The sequence below is a fragment of the Anser cygnoides genome, chromosome 2, assembly GCF_040182565.1.
Source record: "Anser cygnoides isolate HZ-2024a breed goose chromosome 2, Taihu_goose_T2T_genome, whole genome shotgun sequence".
Taxonomy (NCBI): Eukaryota; Metazoa; Chordata; class Aves; order Anseriformes; family Anatidae; genus Anser; species Anser cygnoides.
The window spans coordinates 39179101-39200537 of record NC_089874.1 but is presented as its reverse complement, the minus strand read 5'-3'; the positions used below and the strand labels follow the sequence as shown (position 1 = coordinate 39200537).

The following is a 21437-nucleotide window of genomic DNA, read 5'->3' as shown; positions in this document are numbered from 1 at the left end:
CACCATAACCACTTATGAAACTTGAAAAATTCAATCATTGAACACAGCATAAGAAAGCAAAGGCCACAGAGAATTATATTTGAGTACAGTAAGCAATAATGAACTAAGTGCAACTATATACAAATTAAGGATAATGGATCAGATATTTACATATATGGCTTTCATGTTAATGTATGACCACATTGACACCCAACCTCATAACACCTTTAATTAACATGTAAGATTACATTCTATTTCTTCCTTTAGCATTCAAAGTAAAAATACTCAATGCAGCTGCAAAAGATAACAATGTATTTTACTTCGTTCAGTTTTAGTTTCCAGATTTGAAAAAGCAAACAAAAAATTAATCAAACAAACAAAACAAAAACAAAACACCAAAACCATCTTCTGAAAAAAAAAAAAAAAACACTATTAAAATAGACTATGGTTAGTACTTACCACAGTAACATTGAAAGCATAAAGAAGATCAAAAGGAAGTGCAGCAATTAAATCAATGATAAACCAGGTAGTCACGTAGTGGATACAAATAGATCTTGCTTCAAATATAACTTGGCCAGACTTGCTGACATATGTTGTTCGGAAATTTAAAATAATATCTGCTTGACAAAAAAGGAACAGAATCAGAGACAGTGATTTCTTTGTTCCGGGACAGCAATCCCCACCACAACATTGATTGTATTATTTTACGCATAGCAAAGACCAGAATCTAAAACAGAAACCCATAAAATATGCTGGTAAGAGATCCATATACATAGAGTTAAATCAATTGATGCACAAAATCGTTCTTTGCAAGAGTAAAAAGAATATTCAAAACATTTAAAACTTGCTGATTTCAAAGGGAGCTTGAATTAAAATAAATACAGTCTTCTTTAAACAGTACCATATACAGTACTTTCCAACTGTAGCTTTTTTTATGAAAAATGAAGATATGATTGTTGTACATAAAACCTATTGATAACTGTTTTAAGATTTAAAAAACTAACAAAAACACAAAAAAAAAACAAACAAGAAAACAACAAAACCACAAGACATTAATTACTTAAATTAAAATGCAAATTTGAAACTTTCCTTCAGTGATAACTGTCCAGCATAGATGATAAATAATGTCATTCTCAAGGGTAACCACTTGTTTCTTAATAGAAAAGTGCTGAACCCATTTGGAAAAAAAAAAGAAAAAGGCTTTTGGGTTATGATGGTGATCACAAAAGTGATATGAATTGCTTCATGGCTTGTGCACTGTACATGTTCCTATCTAATGTTCCAGGATGAGTGCCTCTCAATACGAGATATAGTTTTGACATGTCTTGCCAAAGCACATTAACACTCAAAGAAAAGCTTAGCTCTTGACAACAGTCTCAATTATTTTCATGTCTTACAAGATGAAGACTATAATCTGTCCTCAAGCTATGGACCCAGTTTCTACCAACATTTGTGAGCACTACTTATATAACTTTTACAATGGCAGAAAGAAGTGCAGTGAACCATAAAAGTTGGTGTTTTACAGCAAGATCACTAGCTCACTGCCTTGCAAATTCTAACACCTCATGTTGAAGACCATCTCATTAAAAAAAAAAAAAAAAAAAAAAAAAAAGATCCCAAGTGTCAGGAAGATGTTCAGAACGTAATTGTCTTTTTTTTTTTTTTTTTTTTTTTTTTTTCTCTCACAATAATAATTAAAACAAACAAACAAACAACTTCAAGGTGATGGTCTTGGCAGCCCAAAAGCCAGTGGTCTTTCTTTGAGGCAGCTTTTTGGATATTAGTTTGGTGTGTAATGGACTTGTCAGCTGTGTAATTTGTAATCTGTGTAGCATATTATAAAGTGTTACAAGGAGGAAACTGCATTCATTATACCATTTGCAGCAATGGCAGCATTGATTTCTTTCTGTCTGTTAGATGATGCACAAGATATGCCTGCAGCTGCTTCTTCTACATGCTGCTCTTGCACAGAGGTGGCAGCTGTTGCTGAAGGCTGGTTCCTCACTATGCACAGCAAGGACTGTGCATGTGTTTGGGAAGTGTTTGTTGCCCCAAAAACAGGTTTCTTACAGCCTCTGGGGAAGGGGAGGTAAAAGTGCCAAATGGAAAAACCTACAAACCAAACCCAGCCTCTTGCCCGCCAGTGAAGGTGAAGGAATAGGAAGATGATATATGCCTTGTAAATGGAAATAAACACAGAATGTAAGTATTTAATTGGTTCAGTCTATTTAAGAAATTTGTTTTATCTTTGGATATAGATATTTCCTTTCCTCACAAATCCAGCACAGGTAAACCTGCTCCAATTCAGCGAATTCTTGAAAAAAAGAAAGCTGTGAAGTCCTAAACTATAAGTATACCTCTACATTAATCTCTGCATAATTAAAAAATGTAACAAACACTGCACATCATGTTAGAACTAAGAAATGGGGAGTAGTAGGACTGTTGTTTCATCTACTCTTGGATTTCTGGGCAGTTTATGATGCCTGAAAATATTTCTTCCTGTTATACATACATGAAAATGAATACTGAGTTTCTGATATAATTTTATCCTGCAATTTTCATTTGGTGAAAATACAACTAACAGCAAGCGTGAATGAACAGACTTTGCTCAGACAGTGAAATGCAAAAATGAGCATTAAAAGCTTTTTTTCCTATGATTTATTTAAAAATCAAACAAAGAAAACAAAACAAAAAAAAAACAAAACAAAACACGTGTTTATGTAGAACACACACACACTGAAAATGAAATAATTAAATATTACGCAGCTCAGTTTAAATGAGCCAGATTTTTTCAAATCAATTGTGTTGTGTTGTTCTTCTTATTCTTAGGTATTTTTCTTACTTCTTGAAATTTCCATTCATCAGGGACATTGTTTTTCATTTCTTACCATGTTTTCTCTTTTTATTTTTATTGTAGTTTTTGTTTTCTGTGCCATTACTTCTGAAGTTGGCTTTGGAAATGACAATCTCCTACATTGTTGCAAGTATAATGAGGACAGCTAGTTTAAAGGAAAGCAAGAGAAGTAGTACCTGAATGGGTTCATTTTAACTGAGTAAATTAACTAAACATAAAACAATCTCAATTGAAAATGCTGCCTCATTGAGGGAACATGAACTGCTACTAGTATATATTAATGCATTTTTTTCAATTCAAGAATTTTATTTCAGAACATTTTCATGCTTAAAGAACATTAAAAGTGAAATACCTTTTCATACCTTATGAACACAGTTACTAGAACAGAGAAGCCATACAGCCCATGCAGAAAATACTGCTGAAGTCCTATAACAGAGTTTACACTCTTCTTCTTCAAAATAGTTTGAAACTGAAATTCATCCACCCACAAACTTCACAAGTTTCTTAAACTTTGTTTTAAAAATAGTGGAATTGCTGACATTGAAATGAATTACTAACTCTTATACATGTTTGAACAGATGCAATCACTCAGTATCTATGACTGTGTATCCATCTTAAGAACAGCAGTATCATTTTTTTTTCCTTTAGCTTACTTATATAGATGCTTTACTCCAAGTTTGCTGTGATGTGCTGCTAGGACATTGTGATGATGGAAGCTATGAAGAACTGGGGACAAGGGCCTCTATATTTCTGGGGCAAAAGGTGTGAATTCATCTAAAGCACTGCCAAATATTGGTATAACGTTATTAAAGTGTCAGTTTTATCATCTCTTTTAATTCTGCTCAGATTTGCCTTGAGATATCCATTTTGTGCATTTATATTGTTAGATAATGTTGTGAAACACAAAAAGATCTGATGAAATTTGTAGCTGCTATAAAACATCATGCTTAATTATGTATATGTGATTTTTTCCTCTTAACTGAAAAAAACACCACCCTCACTCTTAAAAACAAAAAACAAACTACTGAGTTTTAGTTTGATCACCCTAGAAATTTTCTTTATTTTTTTTTTTCAAAACAGAATCAGAGAAGCACTATAAAATATCTGTTGGATTTTCATTTTCAATATGTAGTGAGACAAACGCACACTTAATTTCATTGTCAAATACATATATATATATATTTATATACATATTGCTCATGCATGAAGACAGGACGCTTCTGACACATATTTTGCCATTTTACAATAAAAAAAAGTTAAGAGTTCCAGTTCTAAAACAATATGTTGTTTTGTGTGTTGTTTTTATGCTCTTTAATGTTGATGGCAAAAGTTATTTTTCAGATATATTTCATCCTGTCTTCAGTTTTCATGTGTTTGCTTCTATTTTGGCAGTGAAATACAGGCACAAACAATGTAGGTATTCTTGTTTTCTAGGACAATTTATGACTACAAATAGGGAGGCAGTTACTGAAAAATATATGTTCATATTGTGTAGGACAATAAACACACCACCATCGGCACCTTTAGATGCAGATATATACCAGCTATAAAAGCATTCTTAACTATACGATTCTTAAAAGCCTCTAAAAGAATAATTACTTAACATGAGATTAGAAATGTTATATGAATTTGGGATAAATTAACGTTACAATCTATTTAAATGGGGTAAAAAAAAAAAAAAAGCTATTTTTGATTAAAAATCAGTAACCATCTGGACCTGGAAAATATGATCTTATCATACATGTACACTTTGAAAAGATGACAGTCTATGATGTGAACTTGGAAGTGTAAAAGAATTTTTTTAAGGCTTCAAGTGTTTTATCAATATATATGATTTGAACAATTTTTAGGCATGAATTAACAATCAGATTGTTAAGGAAAATCATTAAGCCCTGCTAGTTTAAAAAACAAAAAAGAAACATATGACAACCAACGAATCAATAGACCAAACAAAAAAGCCTCCACAAAGCTGTAAGATACAAAGTAAAACAGAAAATGCAACTGAAATTCAGGAAACATCAGCGGTTAACAAAATTACAAGTCTGAAACTGAGTCACCAGTATTAATTTTCAATACAACCTCATAAAATTGGAGAAATGTTAAGGAAATGGAAACTTGCCAGGATAATTTTAATAATTCAGGGGGAAAAACAAAAAGCAACCCTAAAAGTGATAATCCAGAAGTCAATAGGTTTGCTAATTGCAAAAAAATTGAGGGAGCAGATCCTTCTTGCATATGTTAAACGTGTAGCAATAATAATACACATAAAAGTATAACTGATGCCATAAGTTAATGAATGACATGAAATCATCACTGTCTCTTACTAAGAAAAATGTCTTCTTGACAAATTATCCAGCTAGTTGTTTTCTGCAGCACACTTATACGCACTGAGGTTATAACTCAATTTATTTCATCCTGTATAATTGTAATTTGAAGATTTGCATTATCCAGAATATTAAACACATAAAACAAAAGCCAAACCTGGTTTGCTGCTCAGTTTTAAAATGATGTTACTATGGGTTTGTTTATAAACAAAACAGTTTCTAGACGATTTATCTTGGATGATTAAGTTTTCAATGTTATGATAGTTTTTAATAGAAAAGATGGATGACTGTGTACCAAGACAAATCCAAACATAAAATCAGCCAAATATCACTATGTCATAGGCAAAATACATTTAAAATCCAAGACAGAAAAGGTATCTATAGAAGAAGAGAGAAAGAGAATTACAGAAACTATCTGGACTTCACTTTACTTCATGTTATAAACTCAATTGTTGGTTTACTCTGCTCCAAAATACAGACAGAAGAACTGACCTTTGCACGATTTTACACATTGATAGACAAATTAGTCAAAATAGAATATACTGGATACACTAATACATCAGTTAAATTCATGTATTCATTTTGGAAATTAAACATGGCCAAGTAAATGATGTGATGAACTTGGATCAGTTGGATTCAAGTTAAATGCCCTAACAATGTAAAACAAACACGGCATCATACTAAATATATTGTTACATTCATGTATGAAATGCTTATGTACTCATGTAACTTAGGCACATGAGATGGATGTATACATGTATGCAGATGTGCTAGGGAGAAGAAAGGCGTGTCTGATTTTCATTATTAGCTTTTGCAGCATTGAGTTACTTTTTCTTTCCATAAGAAAATGGAAGATCTCTTTCTCTTCATAACTTTTTTGGGAAAAAAGAGGTATTTGGACTTTCTCTACATGTTCTTTATGTAGCCTACACTAAGACTGCACAAAGTAAGTTCATATCTTCGAGCATGTTACCAATACATGCAAGAAGCCACCACGCACTTTTTTCCCCATTACTGCATTACTGAGGGTAAAGAGAAGAGACAGGCAGAGACTTAGCACAGAGACAGGATCACACTAGATCATTCCTTTAAGGTATCAGAAAAAAGATTTCTTTATCATGTGTTTTGATCCATTGCCCAGTTCCACTGCCAGATCTGGGTCTGGAAGATAATTACTTCCCATATTTCACTGACAGAAATATTTTATGCTGTCTTCCTTAATTTGAGGCTAGACTGTTTGCTAAGATCACCTGACATACACTAACTAGTTAACCTATACACTGTTTGTAACAGGTCAAACTATATTTCTGACAGTTTGATCTCTCCCATTCCTCACTTCTACTTATTAGAGGTGAGTCTCCTAAAATAATAAAATGTTCAGTGAAGTTTTTATTGTTTTGGAACTCTGTTGGCACTTTAAAATTTTCAAGACATAGTGCAGAGTCTTAACACAGTGACTTAGACACATACATAAGACTATCTAGTTCCATGGACCAAGATCTTTCAGTCTATAATTAAGTTTTAAGAAACAGTGTTTGGATTCAACAAAATCCTCATACTAAACAGAAAATATAAATAAAATCAGAGAGAGAAAAAATTTATCCTGGCCTTGCACTCATAAAGCTAGAAAAATGTTTTGAAACCACCTGTTGTATTAAAATGTGAAATTAGCATGGTTTCATATGGTTCATAATACACAAGAGGATTCACTCAACTCCACAGGTGCTCAGTAGAGTTAGTTGCATATTATTCACATTCACAAATCAGCATAGTAGCACCAACAATGTGCATGACTACTTCATGCAGATTTGCTTGATATAGGTAAGAAACAAAGATAAAGATGTTTGTTTCATGAGTTAAAGTATTCCTCAACAGAAAAAAAAAAAAAAAAAAAGCCCAATGCAGGTTACTGTTTTGGAAAACACAACAGACAGAAATACTGCACTTTCTCCAACTGGTGTCATGAAACCCATAAAAGTGGTAAAACTTCTCCTTCTTGTTTGTCTCAAAAACCTCCAGTGTGTAGTTATCAAGGTTAAAGAAAAGGATTTGCTTACTTATTGCACATTAGTATTTTTGAGGCAACTAAAGCTTTAAAAGAGAAGGAGATAAATGCTTGCTTTAAACTCCCCTAAGCCATCCAGTACACCAAAGGCTTATCAATTCACATATGGAATTCACTGTTCAAGACTGAAGAGATTAGAGGGTTTTCTGCACAGCACCCCTTTCTGCCTTCTTTTCAAAGCAATTTAGCACAACAATCACAGATAATTTTTATGTATAAAAAAATCAAATAGAAAATGGTAAGCGCTTCTTTCAACATCCAAGTCATTAGATAAAAATACAGAAGAAGGTAGGTGAGTGTGATCTTTCATTTCTTGTCAGTTTTCTGAGCTGCACTTAGGTGTAAACAGCTTCTTTGTCTGGGCAACATTATTTACAGCTTAACTATTACCAAGAAAGCTGAAGGGTGAGGGGAAGTGCTCCTAAGCCAAAAAAAAAGGATATATAAAAGCACAACAAAATCTTTAACACAAATTTAGAAAGGAGTATTTATTCTGGAAGGTGTTATTATTTTTAGGAATTATATGTTCTGCAGCCTTTTGGGGATTGCTGTTTAAAGAGTGGAAGGTGAAAATTTTTTACTTTTTTAAATAAATGTTTTCTCATCATTAAAACTTTGATCAATGAGAATGGTAGGCAAATTGAGACAACAAGTAATAAATATCAACAAATTGTAAAATAATCTATTCTGAGAATACTCATGGAATATTTTATATGTTATAACTTTATTGTGAAGCTTACTGTGCACTAGCTTCCACCTACAGATGCCATTAACCTATCAAAGCACAGCGTGAAATTCAAAACAAGCATCAACAATGTAAAGCCTCAGAGATTCCAGGTGACTTCACATCATCAAAATAGTTCTCTTCAGCGCTGGAAGTTCTGAAGTGGTGTTCCAAAGGCCCTAAGATGAGGTGGGCTTTAAGCTTTTTTTTTTTTTTTTCTAAAGGAGGAAGGACACAAATCTTACAGAAGATTACAGCAGTAAACCAGGCAAGAGGGACATTTAATCTCTGAGTTGGTTGTTAAAGCATACATGAAGTGACTGTAATATCTTTTGGACAGTAAGTGTCTCAAAACTTTTCTATATGAGGTATGTTTTAATATATTATCATTAAATATGCTGTAACAGCCAAATTCAGCCTGTACATGCTTCATACTTAAGGTTGTATTTGACGTGTTAGTTTCAGACTGGAACAACTACTATAATCCCTTTTCCATTTCATCAGTTCTCAGGATTCTGAGAGCAATGAATAAATCATATAATAAGTATTATTACTGTATAAAAAAATATACTTCTGAAGCAAAGTAACCTCACCAAATTTTTCCATTTAAGTTGGAAAAAGCATCATTTTAAATGATGTTGGATGCAACATAGATCATGCCACGTGCTAAGGAAAACAGAACAAGGGACATAAATAATGTCACTGACATGGGTAATACCATTAAAAAGTTACCTAAAACTAAAGCAGAAATGACATCAAATAATATCATAATTGGTTGACTCACTGTGTTACAACTTCTGAATACATGAAACATCTGTATATTAAAATATTTGATGTAAGGAGGGAAGAAAGGATGAAGCCTCTCTATTCTTTTCTTCATCAGGAAAACGGATGGGTTCTTATTTCAAGTTATATAATTCAATTTCAGTTACAAGAAAGCTAGAGTTCTCACAAATGAAATCTCAAGATAGACTCTAGACTGTCCTTTTGACTTTAAGAATGTCCTTTAAGTCATGTTTAAACTAAATGATGCCTTTTTCTTCCACATATTTTTGCTTTGTTTTAGAATAGATACATGTGCTTTGTTAAACAAACACCTACACTCTTTAAGTCAATCCTGACCTGTGTTGCAGACTTTGGCTTCTGCACCAATTGCTGTTGTGTGGATGAGCTGGTGAGCTTAACACAAACAAAGTGCTTCAGTCCATAAAGCAGCAAGTCACTGTACTGCTATCAAACACAAATGTGAACTTGGCCTGGCAGCACTCCACAGGGACAACACGAGACTGCCAATTTAAATGGGTTTTGAACAATCAGTCGTATCACCCCACTGCCTCATCTCTGAATATATAAATAGAGATTTTTCAGTTATTTCAGCTCTAATTTCCACCCTCAAGTTATGCAGAACCACTTCATATTAAGAAAAATTTAACGGCAAAACAATGGCCAATAACCCAAAGAAAGACTGCTCTGCTTAGGCTCCTTAGCCAAATCTCTTGCCTCCCCATCTCGTCAGTCTCTTTTCACGTGCCTGCTGCTTTCTCATATATCCTCTACCACTGCTCCGTTCTTGCGTCCAACAACAGAAGTTCTTCCCCTCACACCCACTGAACACAAGTGCCAGTTTATTCAGCTCCTTTCCTCTTTTCCAGCCCTGCTCCTGCTTTGTTCTAGCCTGCAGACTGCTCACCTTCCTCGACCAACCCCACACAAGGTAAACCGGAAATCCTGTTAGCCACTAAATCTGTAAGATGCATACAGAGAAGATAACCAGTGGTTGACAAATCTCACAAAACCTTTTGTATAGTTTTGGTATGATCAACCCCAAACATAAACCTTGACCTTGATTTATCTTCTGGTTGGATCCCTAACTAGCTCAGTCTGGATGGATTCTCATAGCCTACTATTTCCACTACGGGCAAGATGTGCCCAAACATACTTCCTTCCCCTCTCCTCCTCCCCCCCACCCTCACCCCATGTACCAACATTCAAAAATGTTAATTCACATGCAGCTACCATTCCTATTTATATTTTCTTCCAATTAAATTCTCACACTGTATCTACAGCAGTAAATGAAAGATGAAACAGCAGAAAGATGAAACAGCATTATTGTACTGTCTTCCAAATTTGCAGTCATCATGACTACATGCTTTTGTAATACTTTCATTCAAAATTTCTAAAGCCAATACAGTGATCTAACTGAAAAGCTTTAACTTATATCTTTCCTTATTTGAAGGCTTTAATGGCCTTTACTCTCCTGTTAGTGACCATATTTTTGTAAAGAATTTCATTCTGCAGTCATGAAAGTCCATGCTCATGCAGCAATGCTCAGTTCCTATGAAATGACAATGTATTTCATATTTGGGCATACATTTGCTGGGAACTTGAAGCAAGTCATTAAGGTGGCAGAACCATTTGGTGACTGTTCTTGAATTAAAGATTTACCATCCTGTCCCTTTCCAGATTTCTTTTGCAATCACATTCACACATTCCTACTTAGTCTTTGGTGTAAAAATACTAGTTTAAACTGGTACAGAATCACATAGAATCACACACAGAATCACACGGAATGGTACTCAACAAAACGAAAAAAGACTACACGAAAGCAGAGGTTCTACTTAATGCATAATGCAGGTTGCAATCCTAAATGATATAAAAAAGTGAAAACTATAAAATAATATTCACAGAACTATTTTATTAATCCTTAAGATGTTTTCCAGAATAATTCCTCTTTTCCAACTTCAGAAGTGAAATTCTAAAATATGTTTTGTATAATCTCAATTTCTAATCCCTAAAAAATCTAAAATGATCTAATCTAAAAAATACAATAAAATAAAATAAAATATAGATAATCCAATAGTAAAACTTTATTTTCAGGCCAGATGAATCTCTTCACCCATAAACAGGATTATTTTACCTGAACCAGCTGATTTTCCTGTGCCCACATTACTTGTTTTCTCTTTAAGCTTTATATTTTAAAATAAATCCTGCTGGGATTAGACATATGATCATAACAGCAGAATAACAATTTAGGATTAGTCAGCTGATTCAATAACTGCCTGTGGCACACTTTTTGATTGCAGCAAATTCTAGGCAATATAACTCATTTTACCTCTCTTTTACTGTGAAATAACTGAAATTGAAAAATTCTGCACTTTAGGGCAAGTAGGATACATATAAACAGTAACCAGGGAACTGGGTGATGCATGAATTCTCATTAGACTACAGTAATTCAATCCTGTGCTTGAGACCTAGATAATTTAGGCATATTAACCCCATTGATTTTCAGAGTAGACAGTTTCCTACACCTCCTCTCTCTCCTAGATGTTACAAATGGCTCTTTCCTTATTTCTTTTATTTTTTTCTCATATTCCTTTATGTGATTTTATATTGATTGTTTTTAGCTAGCTATACATTCCCCAAAGCCCAAGATCTTTGATCTATCTGATTATTTGACCCGATGTTATTTAAGTATATATGGTATCAGAATCTGGCCAGAGAGTTTTCAGGGAAGGTTCCAGGAAATATTAGTGCTATATTGATTAAGAACAATTTATTTGTTCCTGTATAAACTCTACTTTTTTTCTTTTCTACTGCTTTTGTAAAACTAAATATTCCTAGTTAATTTGCTAGTTTCAATTTATTCAAATGAAAGAGTAATCTTTCATCTTATAATGTTCCTTCAAACATTTATTACCACAATTAGTTTGACAATTTTCTTTTAGGTGCTAAGAGGTTAATCTGAGGGAGATAATATTTTTTATGTAGGAGAGGAAAATAATGTTTATTTTACACCTGACGCTTAGAAATCCAGGCTACTATGAAGTCAAGTAAAATTTATGAGAAAAAAAAAATACAGGGATTAAATAGTAAACATAGATACCTCTACAAATACCTGAGGGGACAATGTAAAGAAGATGGGGCCAAACTCTTCTGGGTGGTGGCCAGTGATAAAACAAGGGGTAATGGGTATAAATTGAACAACAGGAGGTTTCATCACTATATGAGGAAGAACTACTTTACGTTTTGGGTGACAGAGCATTGGAACAGGCTGCTCAGAGAGGTTGTGAAGTTATTCTTTGGAGCTATTCAAAACCTGTCTGGATGCGATCCTGTGTAACATGCTCTAGGTGACCCTGCTTGAGCAGGGTTGGATTAGATGATCCTTGGAGGTCCCTTCCAATCCAACCTCAACTATTCTGTGATTCTACGATTCTGTGATGCGCTCCCAAAAATAATGTCTTTAAAACAACCCACTGTAGCTGCTGAATTATTATTATTATTATTATTAATAATTATTATATTTAATTTATTTATTTTTTAAGGAAGTTATAGCAAGAGCGGAACATATACTAACTAAAAATCAACATAAAATACAGAAATCTTTACATGAAAATCTAGACATTTTGGGGAAAGAGAAATAAATCATTGGTACACACGATTGAACTTCAGTTCCACTATATTAGTGCTATCCGATCAAGAGAGAGACTGTTAATAATTTTGCAGAAAAAACAGATATATTCAACAAATACTTATTTTCTAATTTATCTAATTTTAGAATGGAGCAGCAAAATATGCTTTTATCATATCAGATGCTAAATTACCATCCAATGTATCCTACCTAAGAGTCAGAGGGTAGAAACATTTTAAAACAGCAATCCTAAAGGTTTAGCAAAATGTCAATTCTGCAGATTAATGAAAAAGAAAACTACAAATAATTAAAAATAAAAAAGAAAAAAAAAAGAGAAAAGAAAGCCATGTCATAGATAAGTTGTGGATTCTCTTTCCTCCGAGGTCTTTGAACAAGAGCAGATGGTATCAGGAAAACATGACTTAGCCAAAAAACATAATGTATTGGAGTTAATACCTGGATGAAATTAATACCTTATATTCAAGATTGAACAAGATGGTCATATTTTTCTTTCTTAGGAGAATCTTTATGAACTGAAAGGTCATATAAAACTATACAAAACTGAAATCTCAGCTGTATTGTGATGACATATGTTACAATGCTAAGGAAGAAGCCACCCTAATTTTTACACTGCTAGAAATTAAAGAAATTAAGTATCCCAAGATACAAACAGTAGGTTTCAATGGATTTTTAATCTGAAGAGTAATATCAAAAGTCAACATCATACCACATTGAGGAGCATAATCATTAAATAAAATTACATAAAAAGGTTAGATTTAGTCCTTAAGCAACAGTACATTTAAAATGGCAAAATATCGCTAACGATTATACCTCTTCCTCCTACTTCTCTTTGCATGCAGCCCCCAGTAAAGTTTTCTCCTGGTAATTAGCACTCCAGACTATTTAGGAAGCAGGTCAGTCAAGTTTGTGTGGGCATTCACAGAGGATGAAAACTTTATCAGGCACATGTTACACCTCTACTCAAAGATCTTTTTTAGAGGTTTCATGGATTTAGTTGGACAGCTATTGTTAAGATGAATATTGGAGCATAGTTTAGAGCTACAAATTCTCAAAATGCTCATCACAGGGAAATCACATTCATGTACTATAATTGACTTCTGAAAAAAAAAAAAAGCTTCTGCTAATGTGGAATTGATACAATTAACAGGTTTTGCTGTATTAAACTCATCACTGAATATAGTAAGCTGTTTTACTAGTCAAATTTCTCCTACAAAAGGAGTTTATTCACTATGGGACACCAAAATGCTGATCACTGTACAGCACACGAGGAGTGACATATTCCCTGCTCTGAGGCAGTATTCTGACATATGTTTTCAACCTTGCTCCAGTACAGTCTGACAAACTGACAAAATGTTTACTAATTTTAATGGATCAAGATCTGTTCTCTGGCAAGAACTGGTTCCCAAAACCCAAACCATCTGTATCTTACACACTGATCTGCTCTTCCTCACTACTTGTTCTTGCAACAGAAGGCAATGGGATACTGAGGTCATGACCAAGTGGAAATACTGTTTTACTTAGGTAAATTATCCATTAACACAAAAATCTGAAAGCATTAGTGCTTTGAATGGATACTGTGGAAACAAAAGCCATTCCCTTCAGGAGTACAATGTATAGACAGTGTATATACCAATATATACCAATGCTTTGCCATGGTATGTTCAATCCAACACCACAGTTACAGGCTGCTGTACTCGTTACTGGAGGCATGCTGTAGGCATACAGAATGGTAGGCACACAAAAATTAAAATGGGGGTTTTAATGGCAATGTTTTACCATACTAAGAGACCATGAGCTCAAATCCCAATATCATGAAACAGATAGGAAGACCACAGACTTAAATAATAAAAGGAGTCATACTCCTTTATCTCCTTCCTTGATTTTTAGTCCTTTGAGTTTACCTTTTTAAGTTGGTCTCCTTAACTATGAGGATGTTTAACAGAGATTATGTAATCTCACTTTTACAGTAGCTGATATTGGAACTTGGACTTGGAAAGACTTTTATGTATTTATTTATTTATTTATTATAAACAAACTATACTCTGCCTTTAAAAACAGACTCAATCCATGAACACACTGAGTAACTGAAATATACTATACTGACTTTTTTTTTCTTTTTTTTTCTTTTTTTTTTCTTTTTTTTTCTTTTTTTTTCTTTTTTTTTTCTTTTTTTTTTTTCCCAAGGAAGATACAGAATTTGGAGACTTGAAATAAAAACAAAGAATTAAAAATATATCTGAAATATGTCCTGCTAGCTCTGCTTTTAAAAAAGCTTGTATTTGTGATTGCTGAAGTGCAAAAGTTTCTACATGGGCAATTTTCTTAATAGGACTTAAAGAAATATGGTAGAAAGAAGCAACTTCAAGGAATAAAAGAACATCGATCATATGACTTAACTTTTCACTAAATTCAATGTGTGTGAAGCAACTATATTTAGTTGCGAGGCACTTCAGAAAAACAGTTGCTGTGGTTTAACCCTGGTAGGCAGCTAAGCATCACACAAACACCCATTCTCTTCCCCCACTTCCCATGGGATAGGGAAGAGAATCAAATGGTCAAAAATTGAAAACTTGTGGGCTGAGATAAAGACAGTTTAATAACTTAAAAGGAGGGTGAAGGAGAGGGGAGGGAAGGCAAAGAATAACAAAACCAAGGAAAAAAACAGTGATTCAAAACACAATTGCTTATTACCAGATGACTGATAATAGGGTAGATGCTGAGCAACGGCAACCATGCCCCCTCCCCCCCAATTTTTCTTGCTGAGCATGATGACGTGGGGTACAGAATAACCCTTTGATCAGTTTGGGTCAGCTGTCCTAGCTGTGTCCCTTCCCAGCTTCCTGTGCACCCCCAGCATCCTCACTAGCATGACAGCATAAGAAGCTGAAAAGTTCTTGACTCATTGTAAGCACTGCTCATCAGTAACTAAATCATTGATGTGTTATCTAAGTTTTCATCACAAATCCAAAACATAGCACCATACAAAATACTATGAATAAAAATAACTCTATCCTATCCAAAACTATCACAACAGTTCTCTTTACAGAAATGCTGCAGACAACAATGAAAAGATGGAACAAATAAAACATTCATTGGGCAATGTGACAACTGCTTTGCCCATTTAAAATTTTCTTTAGTTTTTAAATGATCAGAAGAGGGAAACTGGAAATATTTCTCTCAGAAATACCTCCATGCAGCTAGATAACAGTTCACATAGGATGTTATCCATAAAACATTAAAAAAAAAAAAGGCCACAGGCAAGATAATAGAAATATGGTTAACTACTAATCACCTAACCATTTCTTGGAAATGACCTGGGTAGTTAATTAAGACTTTAACCTTGAGTTTAATCTACAGTGTTGTTTTATCATCGTGTTATATGATAACAAACCTAAATGCAAACTTTATCTGATTGTAGCATTAACGCAAGTCAGTCATACAATATATGACAGGGTAATATTAACAGGCTTTTTGCAAACCTTATGAAAGGCAACAGCAGAATGAAAATTACTTACAAAATTGTTACTACAGCACTTCATAATGTGCGTGTTGACTATAGCTGAAACAATAATTTGTCACAGTTGTTTTTTGTTTGTTTTACAATGACACCACAGTATAGATGACAAAATAATAATAATAATAATAATAATAATAATAAAAGAATGAAGAACCTGTTGTAGTTCTCTACTAAGTTCTAAGAAGCCTGTCACTCTGATGTTACAAGTCTCATTGTGAAACAGGAAGGAGGAAAGAAAAATAATGTGAATATATTCGTTTAGGACAGGTGATAAATGGCACACTGACTATATTTTTCAGAAGCATAAATGCAGTATATCTTGTCCAGCTATAAGCTGCCTACAGAGCTCTCCCCAGAATTGTAAGGGGAGAGAGTAAGAAGGAGAGTAAATGCCTCATATTTCAGCCTGTACTCATGATGATCCCATGATCTTAAATGTGTTTTTGCATAAGCCACTTGCTTTGTTCTAGGTATTCCTTCACAAAATCAATGTGTAGCTATGAGATCACACCTCAGATGAGAAAGAGTCAGCAGAGCCAATTCAAGTCAAATTTTCAGGGTGCCTCCATTATCATATAATGTATCTACCTTGATATACAGAAATGTTTCCATGGAAATTATCACTTCTAAATTATTGTGGCTTATGCTTGTCTCCTTTATGTACAGCTGGATGTTTTTGTGCACGGAAATGGCATTTTACATGCAGAAGAGCAGCTGTCCTCTTTAGAAGGATATGTAGGGAAGGTTACTGGAAACATTTCTAACAATACAATGGTCTTGCAAACTTTAATTTGTCACACTGAGTGAGAATCTTTAAGAAATGTATTACTTTTTTCAACATAAATATTGTTTAATGTTTATTCACACTTCCAGGCAACTCATAGTTCATGAAAAGTGCATTAGGTCCTTGCCTCCCTAATGTTAGGTACATCAGTGATATTCTATCCTTTTTCAAGTTTTGTCCATATGTATTCATGGATAATACCATTTGATGCTCAGATATAAATTCAAACCAATGTCTTGGCATCTACCTAATATTTTGTTTACTAGGGTCTGAAGGTAAAATTTCTAAAATATTGTTCCACTACCATTTCCTTTCAAAATGTACAAGACCTCTTATTAGATTTTAATTTCTCTAGGCACAAAAATTGTTTTACATGTCCTTCTGTACACTTGCAAAGATATGAAATGATAGCCATAATAATGAAAAAAGGACATGAGGAGAAAAAGGAAAATAAATTTGCTAATTTAAAGAAACCTAAAAAAATCTATAACATTTAATAGTATCTCATCTGATTCCAACATTTTTTTCTTGATATATATATAATTTTCAATACAATATTATGCATACTTGAACAACTGTGTAAGTCACAAATATTGATACAAATTTATACTGGTTTTATACCATATTTTTAAATTTATAAATTCTGAAGATTCAAAGGCTTCATATAATTTAAGACACTTTTGGGATTACTTGATATCTGTTGCTTCTGAGTAATTTAGATTTGTGATAGACAATGATGGGAGACGTCTCTAATTTTCAGTATCATGCAACAAAAATTGCAGCACTATGGCTTCTAAACATGCTGCTGTTAAAAGCTGAAATTATTGAAAAAAAAACAACACACTGTTAAACAGTATTTAACAAGACAGAGAGAGATATACAAAGAGAATCTTAGTAACCATGATTCATTTTCTCTCTTGAAATCATAAACTATGGAGAAATTCTTTATACTTGAGGGGGAAGGAGTAAGTTGTCTTTTTTTTTTTTTTCTTTTTTTTTTCCCTAAGGTAGGCAAAACAATACTTTGGGGAAAATAATTTAAAATGACTGTTGCCATTATTGTTATAGATAGCATAATTTTATACCTATAACTAGTAGCCAGTTTCTTCTATCTTCCATCAGAAACTAATGGAGTCCAAAAATAGAAAACTGAAATTAAAAGTGAAAGGTTTCTTATTTTTCTAGCTTTTCTCTGTACAGTTGTTCCTGGCCACCTTAGGAGACAAGATACTCAGACACCTCTCATCTTATCTAGCAAATAAAGTATTACAATTAGCCTGAAAACATATACATGAACAATTGCATTGAACTTCACTCCTGTTGAAGATATCCTATTCAAATAGTCCTGTGTGGTAATGAATCTGAGCACATAGCAACAAAATACTGATAATCTTTTGGTAATGTTACTTTCTTTGATTTAGGTGTTCAAAATGTTTTAAAAATAAATAAGGCAATATCTGAGAGCTGGAATGAAATAGGAAGAAAAGCACTATATATATACAGAGGGGTAAATGTTATGCAAACAGGAAGGTATTACTAATAAAATGGAATGAAATGGGAAAGAGATTCTTCCAGCTTTTTTTTTTTTTTCTGTCAAAAAGTCAGAAAATATTATTTTACAAATATTAATGAAAACTAACAAAAATATATTATGCTTCTTGGACATATTGATATTTCATCTGTCCAGGCCCTAGGCATACGTAATCTACAAATGAAGTACCCAGCTACTGCTTATGCAAATTAAGGGATAGGACAGAAACGTTAACATAGTGTCATAAAGCAGGCAATCTCACTCACCAAATGAAACGCCAAGATAATTAATTTGTTTGCTTAAAACACTAATCTTAAAAAGGTTTTCTTTCCACCTCTTTATGATTTTAAGATACATAAAGCAGTCAATGAGTTCTAAAATAAACCAGTTTTAAATTATCATTGGATAGAGGAAGCAAAAGATCTATTTACAGGAGAATGTTAAAGAAGGATTGCTAACATTACAACGGGAAAGAGATCTACACGTACATTTAAACATTGCATCAAAAGCAAAAAATAATTTTAACTTTATTTTAACTTAATAATTTTAACTTGAGAAGCCTTAATTACTTTCTGTCACCAGCATCTTCTTCAAAGATATCATAAAATGGGTTATTATTATTAATCTTCTGTTTGTATTTTAGACATCTTCAAAGGTTAAATCAGTTAAAACTCTAGCTAGATATGTTCTTTTCTCATAAATAGTTTAATTCAGATTAATACTCATAAATACCCCAACTAAGGTGAATACTTCCATATGTATTTTATCATGCTTAAGCACATACTGAATTGTAAATTGAAAAAAAAAAAAGAAAAAGTTTTTTTAGCCAGTATATTCATAAAAACTCTTCTGCATAAAGGAAAACTTATCACTTCACTTGAACTGATGTGTAGACAACATCTCTCCTTTTTATAGACATGACTCTGCTCCCTTTGATAACACAGCAAAAAAGTAAGACATTGTAAATCCAAATAAGAGTTTATGCAATTTATGTGCATAAAAGGAATATTATTCCATGTTCTGCGAAATCTGAATGAAATCAAAGTAGGTAGACTCTTTTTCCTCAAGCCATGATCACAGGACTGTAAAACAGCTGAAGGCCCCATCTAAAGCAGAGATTCCCATTGTCTGACTGAGATGGTAGCATCATAAAAAGAATTTTGCTCAGCACTTCTCACTGGCTTTTCTCAGAGTGCACAGATCACTCATCAAAGAGGTGCTTGGCAGAGCCCCAGTGTAACAGTGCCCTCAAACTTATGCTTAATTTTATGCATGTTGTCAGTTTTACTATTTTCATTATGGTAACACATGTTCTGAGACATTCATCCAACATTTTAATGGACAAGGGACCATTAAGAGGTGACTATAAACATACTATTTTTCTTTAAATTTAGTGCAGAGATTTATATGCAGCATGCGATTGTCCTGAAAATGCTCTATAAACCTTTCCCCAGAGCCACAAATTAAAAACAGAAAAAAAGTTGAGACGCAATTAATTTGGGAAAAATCAAGCTGTTAATGAAACTGGGGGAGAAAAATGGTATGTTACAGTTCAGTATTTGTGGTTATCAGTAATATTAACTATGTAAAGAAGTATTCTCTAAGATTTTAAACAATTTTCTTTGAATATATTTGCTTCAATCCACAGTTTTATTTCCTGGATGATAGAGCTAAAGATCTAACCAGAAAATATCAAGCAAAATTGACAGGGAATCTTGCTTTTATTATTATGATGATGATTTTTACCCAGTTACTCTATTGGTCATAGAAATACCATTGCTTTTGACTTATACTAGTATAAGAATTCTGTGTTTCCAGTAAAGGATATAAACAGAAAAGTAGCACTGAGCAATATGCCATCTGTCTTGCTACAAATGAAAACTACAGCAGATAAATCAGATAGTCCCAGCTCTCTTGTGCTCAGATTCTAATAAAGACATTCATAACACAAGCCAGTTATCTACACCTGTGTGAGGTGAAGGATACAACCATTATCAAAGTATCTTAACTTTGAGTCTACTGTTTTCATAAACACAGAAAGACTCCCAGGTAGATCAAGTGGAATTCATTTTGTATTCCTTAAAATGGAGTCACTTATGACTGACTAGAGTCATGACCTTGCTGCTTTCATACAGGAAAAAAAAATTATCCTCTATTATCTGCATTGCAGAACACAGATTTCTTACTGCAATGCCTCAGTACCATTCAATATGAATCACTTGCGAGATTGAGAGCCAGATGAGATGTCATAGTAAGTATAAAAGAGGAAGATTACACCTTAAACACACTGGCAAATCAATGTCCAAAGGAGGAAATATAAATACCTATCATGCAAGCTGCATATTCCACCAGTAGCAGGGAAGCTAGTTTTATTGTCTACAGTAACCATATCAAAATGATGGAATAAAGTTTTCTTTTTTTTTGTTTAATATTTTATTTTGTAAGAAAATCTCCTGTTAAACTATAGACATATAGAGTTGTTCCTTAGCGTTTAAGGAGTTCCAGTCTTTCATTCTCCTAGAGAGGACATAACATTGATTTTAATGAATGAATAATTACTTTTTTTTGTTTTCAGGAAAAAGATAGAAAAGTAAAATTGAAAAGAATTTTAAAATCTTAGGGTGATTTTATTCTTTTATTCATTTTCTTTCTCTGTTAGAACCTGTCTTAAGTCTTTTCACATTCGAGAAACACATACTCAACTTTGCTTATTTATTTAAAATAACTTCACATGCATATTATCAAAAGATCTGATGGTCAGTGTGACTGCAGACAGTGATGTTACAACAATAAAAACGTTGAGAAAAAAGCCTCTGTGTGACCCTGGCCAGTGATTCTTTTCTATATATGTAAAGAAAGGAATAAAATGTAATACAAGAAAAGAAAAACCTTAGCTATAATTCATTTGCTATTAGACTTCACTTTGTTTTCCCTGTAATTCATTGAAGTTATAAATATTAAACAGACCATTGAAATAAAAACTTTAAAGAACGGACCAGATGCCAAGCTTCAACCACTTAAATTTTATCCCAGTTGTCAGTATAGCATATAGACATTGTATATTAGCATTATGGCAATATAATTTTTAATCTTATTAATTTTTAAAACCTAGTGATTTTCAACTTGTGGTCTGTGGGTCTTCAAAGTGTTTGTAAAAGGTAAATAAGAAAAAATGTTATGAACAACAGTATTGTAAGGAATTGGGAAGGTTTTAAGCATCCCCAGGG

General features: G+C 33.2%; 1 protein-coding gene across 1 annotated transcript in view; it reads right to left on the bottom strand.

The window, feature by feature from the left end:
• Positions 1 to 21437, bottom strand: part of KCNH8 (potassium voltage-gated channel subfamily H member 8) — a 191294-nt gene that overhangs the window by 76171 nt on the left and 93686 nt on the right. The window contains exon 6 of the mRNA XM_013171969.3: positions 439 to 596. Within this exon, the coding sequence (XP_013027423.1) occupies positions 439 to 596 (158 nt within the window). The remainder of the gene's footprint in view (positions 1 to 438; positions 597 to 21437) is intronic.